The sequence below is a fragment of the Caloenas nicobarica genome, chromosome 3 (genome assembly GCF_036013445.1).
Source record: "Caloenas nicobarica isolate bCalNic1 chromosome 3, bCalNic1.hap1, whole genome shotgun sequence".
In the NCBI taxonomy this organism is placed as follows: Eukaryota; Metazoa; Chordata; class Aves; order Columbiformes; family Columbidae; genus Caloenas; species Caloenas nicobarica.
In genome coordinates this window covers 59,970,833-59,980,571 of record NC_088247.1, presented here as the reverse complement: position 1 = coordinate 59,980,571, position 9,739 = coordinate 59,970,833, and the positions used below count along the sequence as shown (strand labels likewise).

The 9,739-nt window shown below is 48.8% G+C and overlaps 1 protein-coding gene across 3 annotated transcripts; it reads left to right on the top strand.

Annotated features, from left to right (window-relative positions):
- Positions 1–394: 394 nt before the first annotated feature.
- Positions 395–9,013, top strand: SGK1 (serum/glucocorticoid regulated kinase 1). 3 transcript variants are annotated; one of them, XR_010605896.1, is made up of 13 exons: positions 395–841; positions 3,539–3,614; positions 4,052–4,127; positions 4,578–4,682; positions 5,104–5,187; positions 5,291–5,422; positions 5,707–5,819; positions 6,024–6,147; positions 6,483–6,578; positions 6,692–6,847; positions 6,954–7,043; positions 7,581–7,662; positions 7,766–7,854. XR_010605896.1 is itself a non-coding variant. In XM_065630509.1 (12 exons), the coding sequence occupies exons 1-12, from the start codon at positions 610–612 to the stop codon at positions 7,931–7,933; spliced, it is 1,452 nt and encodes a 483-aa protein (XP_065486581.1). In that variant the 5' UTR covers positions 406–609; the 3' UTR covers positions 7,934–9,013. The 3 variants fall into 3 exon arrangements, 2 of the variants coding, with proteins under 2 accessions (XP_065486581.1, XP_065486582.1); XM_065630509.1 differs by lacking the exon at positions 7,581–7,662 and having other exon boundaries at positions 406–841; positions 7,766–9,013; XM_065630510.1 differs by lacking the exons at positions 395–841; positions 7,581–7,662 and adding an exon at positions 1,571–3,432 and having other exon boundaries at positions 7,766–9,013.
- The last annotated feature ends 726 nt before the right edge of the window (positions 9,014–9,739 follow it).

Genomic DNA, 9,739 nt, shown 5'->3' with positions numbered 1-9,739 from the left:
GTGCGGGCCCTGCCGGCTGCGGGAGCCGGCAGGTGGGTACCGGACACAGGGACGGACGTAGGGACGGAGGGACAGCGGCTTCCCGCGGCCGGGCGCGGCCAGGAGTGCGCGGCGCCGCGCCGGGCCGGGCCGTGGCGGGTGGGGGGCGCCGCCGGGGCGCTGCCGGCGGAAGGCGCTGGGTGCCAGGTCGGAGCGGGGCGCCGGTCCCGCCCCGGCGCTATCCGGCCTGCGGGGAAGCCCGGCCGGCAGCCGCAGCCCTGCGCCCCCCGCGGGCAGCAGCAGCCCCCCGCCCCGCCTCTGCCTGTCCTGGCGCGGAGCCTCTTTTGGGGGAGGGGGAGTCGCAGGACCCGCGCCGTGGGTGCGCGGCCGCTCGCACCGCGCCGGGGCGGGGGGAGCGTGGGCAGAGCCTCCTTCCACGGGGTCAGCCGCTGCCGGCAGGTCAATTTCGGCCGGGGTGCCCCCCCCGCCCCGCTTCCCCCGCCGCTGCCCTTGCGTGTTTGTGTGTGTGTGTGTGCGCGTGTGCGCGCTGATTACAGTAATTTTGAGGGTGATGTTGCAACGGGGCAGAGTGTGCGGGGCGGCCCGTGCTGAACTTTATAACGCTCCTGCATGTCAACCGCCCTCGGTATTGCGTCCGTAAACGGGTCAGCGGGAGCGGCGGCCGGCCTCGCCGCCCTCGCCGCCTCCCTCCTGCCTCCGGGCCGTCCGGCCAGGAAGGGGAGTTATTTGGGATTACGGCGGCCGCCGGTAGTCCCGTCACAGCCTCCGCGCTGCCGCGCCGCGCCCGGGGTCTCGGCAGAGAGCGAGATGAGGGGCAAAGAGGAGAAGTCGTCGCTGAAAGGTGGGTTTACCGCTCTGCCGGCGAGGCACCCTGCCCTGGCAGGAAAACTACTCCCCACGGGGGAAATTATCCCTCCAGCAGCGGGGCCACCGCGAAGCGGGGCACCGGAGGACATAGGAGGGTGCGTGCGAGGTACAACAGAGGCAGCGTTTGGCACAGAAAGGGTCCAGGTGACTTGGCAATAGCAGCGGAGCCCTTCCAAAGAGACCGGTGCAAAGCGGCGGCGAGCGCGGTGGTGTAACCGGCCGGAGCGGGGGCAGCGGCGGGCGACTGTGGGGCCGCGCTCGGGCTGCGCCGTGGGCTCCTGCGGGCAGCGTGGGGGGCCGCGGCCGAGCGGGGAGGCGGGAAGTGGGTTGCAGCCCATGGGACGTTGTGCAGAAGAGGGGGGGAGGCTGTGCCGGAGCTCGCCCGGGGGCTGAGAGACGCTTGCCTCTGTGCACAGCTGGCGTGAGTGTGCCGGGGAGGCAGCGCCGGCGGCCCGGCTGCGGGGCGCCACGTCGTAAAGCCCGGAGGGAGATGCCAGGGGAGCAGAGAGCGAGGGACGGGAGCTCCAGTTACCCTCAAAACTTCGAGTCTCGAGTAGTTTTTAACAGTAACGCTCTAAAAGCAGTCCTGAGGGAGCAGAGGAAACTGGCTGCTTCTTTTTCAGTCTGTCAAGCTTGGGGTTGGTTTGTTTGGGGGGGGAGGGTGTCTTTTGATTTTTTTGGTTTGTTTTTTTTTGCGGGGCCTCTGCTTCAATTAATGACAGTGGCAGTTTTTGCAAGAGAGACAAGCAACAAGTCGGAAAAACTAGAACCCCGCCAGCTGCAGACAGCTTTTCCTTGCTTCTCCCGTCGCCCCTTCCTTCCCCGGCGCCGGCTCCCTTGCACTCCCCCGCACCGTGGCGGCGGGGCCGGGCAGGGCCCCCCTCCGCTCCGGGAAGGACACCGGCGGCTCGGTGTAGAGACCAGCGGAAGCAGCAAACGTCCCTCTTTACTCTCTCGCTCTAAGGCCTTTGCAGCACATGTTAAGACCTGTTGCCCACCTCGGAGGGGTTGTCTTTCTACTTCAGGTCATCCGTCTTGCTGCTCAGGGTGAGCTGCAGCCTTTGATGGCTGCTGTGCAGGGATGCTTGCCGTCACTCCCCCGGGGGCAGAAGATACAGGCAGCTGCCAAGGGATGCCGCCCAGCGGTCGGCTGTGCTGGCGGGGGAAGCAACAGCAGCGGGTGCAGCGAGGGAAAAAAAGGGCTCTGGGCGGGGGGAGGACGGGGGCACGTTGCAGCTGGAGCCGCTGGCCGCATCCCAGCGCCCTTCGCTCAGACAGCAAGGCGAAATACGCGCATGAATAACGCCCCGTCGGGTGGAAAGTTCCACCCGCCTGTAGCGCGCAGAAGCCCGACACCCCCTGGCCGCGCCTGCCCCCTGCGAGGGCTGCAAGCGGGGATGCGCCCCAGGGGGACAATTAGGGGGAGGCCGTAATACCCTGATAACCTTCGCCGGCCTTGCCCGCGCCCCCCCGGGCGAGGGTCCCCGGCAGCATCGTTTCACCTTGTGTGTCGTGTATGCATCAGCGCTCCTGATGTGCCCCTGGTGCTCCCGCAAGGAAGCGACTGAGCAATTAAGTCCCAGGTACACGATGTTCCCAAATGACCGTGTACAGTGGAAACAAAAACTGCGGAGCCTGGGCTGTTTTAATCTGGGTTGGGTTTTTTTCTTGTTTTTTTCTTTTTTTTTTTTCACTTGTCTAGCCTTCGGTCATCTTCCCACCTGTTCTAGAAGCAGATCTCTGCCGTCTCCTCCAAATTCAGAGGACTGAGAGATTTTTTCCCCTTGTTTCCCTTTTTGGAATTAAGAAAAGACGTTGTATATTTTTTTTTCCTTTCAGTAATGTCCCGGCCGGGATCAGGGCAGTGCACAGAAGGGACGTTTGTTTGTTTTATTGAAAACCGGGCAGGAAATCTTGTTCTCCTGAGTCACTGTGGCTCCTTCAAGGAAACGTCAGCGTCCCTTATCGCCGCTCAGCCGGGGCGGCGAGCCGGCGGCAGGACCCGAGAGCGGACGCGGGCTGCGGCGGCCGGGGACACACACACACACTTTAGGAAGTTGCTCGTCCAGGACAGAGCCAGATTGCAACTTTATATAACCAAAAAAAAAACCAACAAAAAAAAAGAAGGGTCGGGAAAAGAAGTGGGGGCAGAGATATGGGGTTAAGGGAGTTTGCTGTGGGAAAAAAAAAAAAGATTTGATGTATTTGCTCGTGGATGCTCTGCACAGTGGGGATGCGGTGAGGGTCTCTCCAGGGGGGTGCGCCTAGAGTGGGGCGGTGGCAAAGTCGGCGACCATCTCCCCCCCTGCTCCTCCCCCGACGTCGGGGGAGGGGGAAGGGGGGACGGCGACGATCGTCGCCGCCCCGCCCCGTTCCCGCCCATCACCGCTGCCACTTAAATGTCGTCGGGTACCTCGCCGAGCCAGTGCGGTGCTGAGAGCCGGTGGTAGTTGTACGCTCGTTATTTATCCTCCACTCGCTCGAAAATGACCGTGAAAGCAGCCGAGGCGTCTGGTCCTACCTTGACTTACTCGAAGATGAGGGGGATGGTGGCCATCCTCATCGGTGAGCGGCGGGGGGCTTCTCAAAGGATGGTCGGGGAGCTGTGATTTTTTTCCGCAGGATGGCTTAACGATTTTATTTCTCCTTTCCCTGCCCTTTTACTTCATAGCTTTCATGAAGCAGAGAAGAATGGGGCTAAACGACTTCATTCAGAAGATAGCCACCAACTCCTATGCATGCAAGCAGTAAGTATCAGAAATTTCGGCTGGATTTCAGTTACAAATGTGTAGCTATCGATTGCAAAATCTACTTTAAAAAATGTTTGTTTATTGTAATGCCTCTGGCATGACTGTTACGGAAGAGTTAATTGATCTTGAGGTATTACTCACTTGACAACAAATCTTAGTGGGCTGGGTTTGGGGAGAAATCAGTTGGATGGGGTTTCTAGAGCCCTGTCCCTGTTTTGAACTGTACTTACAGTATAATTACATTTCTTTGTATGATGGAATTTACTTTCTGTAGATTAATTTTACTCCTTAAGTCGAACAGATTGTTTCAGTTGCCTTCTGTAATAGCCCAAACCAAAACTTCTCTTTCACAATACATGCATGCCCTCTGGCGGAAAGATCTTATTGATGCTTTTGGTGAACTCTTCTAATTATGCATACTCTTACTCTTGCAGCCCTGAAGTTCAGTCTATCTTGAAAATCTCCCAGCCTCAAGAGCCTGAACTTATGAATGCTAATCCTTCTCCTCCGGTAAGTAGATTTTACTTAGTGAAGTATTTTTAGAACATCAAATCAGCTGGTAATAGAAATGTAACAAAATTAGCATCATGAGTGTTACTTTAATTCAGCTGATAGCACACTGGTGTGACTGGGAAAAAAGCTACCAAGTTAAACTGAAAATTTTTGCCAACATGGAAAAAAAAATTAAAATAAACTTTATTCATTGTTACTTCGTTATGGAATGTGGCTAAGACCTCAATGAGACCTTTTAAGTGAACTATGGCTGTTATACTCTTCTTAGGCAGTGCCTAGTAGTTGAAGATATCTGGCAGAGGTCAAGATTAAATTTTTAGTGATAAGAAGAGTGCTAATCTTCACTTTCAGTGTAATTTTATCTATATTTTTGAAAAAGAGGCATTGTTAATACTCTCCCTACCAAGCTATTTTTAATAAACGTGGCCTGTCTGTTTATTTTTCTAGCCCAGTCCTTCACAGCAAATCAATCTTGGTCCATCATCCAACCCACATGCCAAACCATCAGACTTCCATTTCTTAAAAGTGATTGGAAAAGGCAGTTTTGGGAAGGTAAGTCTAACTTCTTTTTGCTGTAATTTATTTACTCTTCTGCTCTTCTATGTAATGCCTGAGGGTCGGGTTTGTACTGGTTTTGGTAAATGGTGGTCACTTAAACCAAATATGAGCATGTTTTGCAGCCTGGTTCTCTGCGTATCTGCAGGGAGAGAGGGAGCAGGGTGAGGAGGCAGTGGTGTTGGGAAGAATTATACTTTGCTTTTGGAGAGGGAGGGAACTACACATAAAAACTTTGGGCTGGATTTAGCTGCCAGAGGGGTAATAATGTTAAGGCATTTCCAGCAAAGGGTTTGCGTGTTGAACCAGAGGGATGTAGCTGTGCTCAGCAGTTAACATAAAGGCTTGTTTCCAGTTGTGTTTACAAGCTGTTCTGTATTTCAGTATTGCTCAGTTCTGGAATTTTATCCTCTTTCAGGTTCTCCTTGCACGACATAAGGCAGAAGAGCAGTTCTATGCTGTTAAAGTCCTGCAGAAAAAAGCAATTCTGAAGAAGAAGGAGGTAAGCTGCTTCTTCATGATGCCATTGTGATGTACATCAAATATATTTTTACTGCTATTACTAAGCAAGTGTACTAAACATTGATAATTTCTTATGTTTTCAGGAGAAGCACATTATGTCAGAACGTAATGTCCTGCTGAAAAATGTGAAACACCCCTTCCTGGTTGGGCTGCACTTTTCCTTCCAAACTGCAGACAAATTGTATTTTGTCCTAGACTATATCAATGGTGGAGAGGTAAGCAGTAAGAAAATGAAATAGTATTTCCTATCATGTGCACAGTGGTAGGGTAGACTTTTTCACCCTTCCTTTTAGATAAAAAAGAGTTGCAAGGGGAAAAGTCGTGGGGGAAAAGTTGCTAGACTGAATGTTTCCAGCCTGCCAGGTTTTGAACTACCAAAGGATCATTAGGCCATTTCCTGCTATTGTTCTCCCTGGCTATATATGTTGAGGCTAATTAAGTGCATTGTTAACAGGCTTTGGCGCCGTTTAAACAACTTTGTTCTCTCTGTCTCCTGTAGTTGTTCTACCATCTCCAGAGGGAGCGTTGCTTCCTGGAGCCAAGAGCTCGATTTTACACTGCTGAAATCGCCAGTGCACTGGGCTACCTGCACTCCCTGAACATTGTTTATCGGTAAGCAACCTTGCTCAGCTTGTCAGACTGAAAAAAAAACATGTGCTTTGTTGAATAAACATTGACAAGTTGTTCTCAATATGAGTTCAGAATTGCTTTTAATATTTTTCGTGGCTTAATGAAGTTCTGTAAACAATTGCACTTGAAATAGTCTCACTGTAGGTCCTCTAACGAGCCCTTGTCTTCTTTCATCTCTTCCTACAGAGACTTGAAGCCAGAGAATATTCTGCTTGATTCACAGGGGCACATTGTCTTGACTGACTTTGGACTCTGCAAAGAAAACATAGAGCACAATGGCACGACCTCCACCTTCTGCGGCACACCGGAGGTACGGCCAGCCCTCAGCCCGCGGCATGCAGAGCGGCAGCAAGTGCTGTCCTTGTCAGTGAAAGCTGACATGTCCCATGTATATTTCTGGCTGGTTAGACAAGCAGGGGCTATTACGGGTCTTGTAATATCAGGCTGCCAGTGAAGACATGTAGAGCTTGTTGAGCAGGAGAGGACAGTTTTCAAGCTGTCTCCCTGTTTATAAAGAGCTTGTAGCCTTCCAGTAGTTTAGATATTGCTGGGATTCAGTAAGCTGCTTTCATTCAAAAATGAGGAGGCTCTCCTAATTATAAAGATCTCTTTGGTTAACGTGGCTCTCTTCCTTCTCTTACACAGTATCTTGCTCCTGAAGTTCTCCATAAGCAGCCCTATGACCGGACTGTGGACTGGTGGTGCCTTGGAGCAGTCCTGTATGAGATGCTTTATGGCCTGGTAAGCAATGAATCCTTCATGGCAGATCAAACTAGCTTACTTGTCCTTCTCCTTCAAGAAACCCCGTGCCCACCTATCAGCCTCGTTAACGTGGATCTCTCCCATTCCCACAGCCGCCCTTCTACAGCAGGAACACGGCAGAAATGTACGACAACATCTTGAACAAACCCTTGCAGCTGAAGCCAAATATTACCAACTCTGCTAGACATCTCCTGGAAGGCCTCTTGCAGAAGGACAGGACAAAGAGGCTTGGTGCCAAGGAGGACTTTGTAAGTTGAAACCAGCTGGTGCCTGTGGGCAGCACAGGAGGGTGACTAGGCCATACTGCTTGCATTAGCTTGGGTCTGAATTAATCTATTTTTCTCTCTGTAACAGATGGAGATTAAGAATCACATCTTCTTCTCCCCAATTAACTGGGATGATCTCATTAATAAGAAGATTACGCCCCCTTTTAACCCAAATGTGGTACGTATCACTTCTGATTATAGAATGTATGGAGAGTGTCTTTTTGCCCCTTGTCTTTGTGTTGTGCCCAGGAGCTGGGGGGAACTGACTGGATGGCTGTGTATGGGGAACACAGCTTTTTCCTTCCCCTGTGGCTGACCAAAGAAGATTAAAAATAAGCAGTAGCTGATGTAGCATATAAATTTAGCTGGGTTTTTTGGCCTATCACATGCTTCATTTGCATGGCTATTTTAAAGTAATCCCCAACATCCCCATTTTACCCAAGGGAAAGGTAAGGTGTAGAAAGCAAGTAGCTTCCTAAGGGCAGAGTGGCATTTGGCTTGTCAGATACTAATATCTAAAGAGGGAGATCTGGTTGTGGAGGTTGTTCTCTTTCACTTTCTGAGCATTTTATAAACTAAATTTAGTAACTAGCCCAGAGATCAAAGTCCTCCCCTACAAACTGCTGCATGGAAGAGTGACGTGTTTGCGTTTGACTTTTGTTGCATGAGCTTAGTTGGAGGATAGTGCATTAAAACTGAATCATCTTGTTTTTAGTGAGACAATATGCAGCAGGATACAAAAAAAAGACTAAAACTGTCAAAGGCTGTTAAAACAGTGGGCCCAAGGTGATAACACTGTGAGTCTCTGCACAAGGGTGTTTGTCTCCATTTTGACTTGAACTGTGCACTCACAAAACATTTGGGTCTAAATGTATCTTTCGTTTTCTGCCCTTTCCACAGAGTGGCCCCAGTGACCTGCGACACTTTGATCCGGAGTTTACAGATGAGCCAGTCCCCAACTCCATCGGCCAGTCCCCAGACAGCATCCTCATCACTGCCAGTGTCAAAGAAGCCGCTGAGGCTTTTTTGGGCTTCTCATATGCCCCACCTGTGGACTCTTTCTTGTGAACATTTTTCTTTCTTCCTTTTTTAATAATAATAACTATTATTTTTATTTTTGTTTGGCCTTCTGGTGGAACTGCCAGTTGACCAGTCATCTTGAAAGAGAATTTGCACATTTCCACCATGGCAGCTTTGCAGCCTTAATTTCAACTACACTGTTTGCTGGAAGCTTTTTTGAAGAGCACATCACTCTCTAAATGAGCTTTACAGGCTTTTCATTTCCATTCGTTCTTCCCCAAAAGTGGTGCTGTCTCCTTGGGAAAGAAAAACAAGAGTGACTGCTGCCATAGACTGCTACGGCAGATCGTAGGAGTGAGAACAAGCTGTTTTGAAATCGTGCTCCGAAAAGCCTTGCCTGAAGATCTATCTGAACGTGATAAGGATTTTATGAAATGTGCCTTTTTCTGATGAGATCTTGTGAGCTCCAAAGCTTTCCCTGTTGCAGAGTGTGTTTCTCAGTTCATTTATGTGGGTTTACTATGTGAACAAATGGTATGTGTGTGGTCTGCGTACTACAGATGGACTTAGTTTAAAGCATCAGTGTGACACTTGCAGGATACCACAATGTGGGGCATTGTTTCTTTCTTCCATATTTGGAAGATAAATTAAGTGTAATTTTGAAATTTCTTTTGTAAATCTATACAGTCAACTAAAATTATTGAAATGGGCTCACAATTACTTGTATCCAAATGCTTGAAGAAAGCATTGCTGCTATGAAAAAAGATTTCTATTTTTAGAAAGGGTTTTTATGGACCAAAATGCCCCAGCTGCAGTCGGTCAAAGCTGTTGGATTATTTTTTTTTCCTTTTTTTTTTCTTTTCTTTTTTTTTTTTTGTTTAAAAGATGTCATCTGTAAAATGGGCATTATTTATGGTTTTGGGGTTTAGGGGTTTTTCATTCCTGATTGTATGTATTGTAAATCTGTACATTCAATTATAACTCTAGATGTATATTTAAACTTACAGACTTACGTGTAATGTATACCATCATTGTAATGTAATATAATTAACATGGTTATATGTATCATATTTTTTTGTGACCAAACCCATTGGTTTGCAGTAAAATCCTGAAAAATACTTCCATAAACTCTTGTCATTTTTTATTTTAAAACAAAAGTTTTCTCTCTGTAAAATTTTAGCCAGCTTTTAAAAAAAATTAAGAACAAATCTGAGCTACCAGTCAGCTTAAGATATCCATGTGATTCTGCTAAGGTGTGTGATGGTTATTCCATCAAACTGCACTCGTTCAAGTATTTTCATGGATACACCTTGGCAAAATACTTGGTCTTCCAGTTGTGGGTATTTAGTGGGTGTGTATCAATGTGGATGCTCTTTTGTGGTATAAATGTTCACACTTCTCAAAACAGGTTTCTTCACCTGTATCAAAGTCAAGGTACTACTCTGGTGTGAACAAAGCATAACTACACTTGAAGAATTAAGTCCTTAGGTCTGTTGTATAACAAAGCCTTGAGCTGTTTTAGCACTATGCTGCAAATGTATGCTAAAAGCAGGTTGTTCTAAGGCTGATGAAAACTCCGTACCCAGGAGTCCAACCTGGAGCATTGAACATCACTGCTCTGACATGAGGCAGTGTAACACACCCTGAGTTTACCAGTGTGCCAAAATCTGTATTGGTGAGGATTTCAACAATTGTTCATATGCTTACCTGGATGGGCTAACACTGGCTATTCATCTAAAACTGAGCTGTTCAATACAGGTTTTTATTGCTGAGTACTACTGGGTGGCCTGCAAGAGGGACTTTCAGCCAAGAACTAAGATAACCACTTTTGGGGTGATCACATTCAATTTCTTC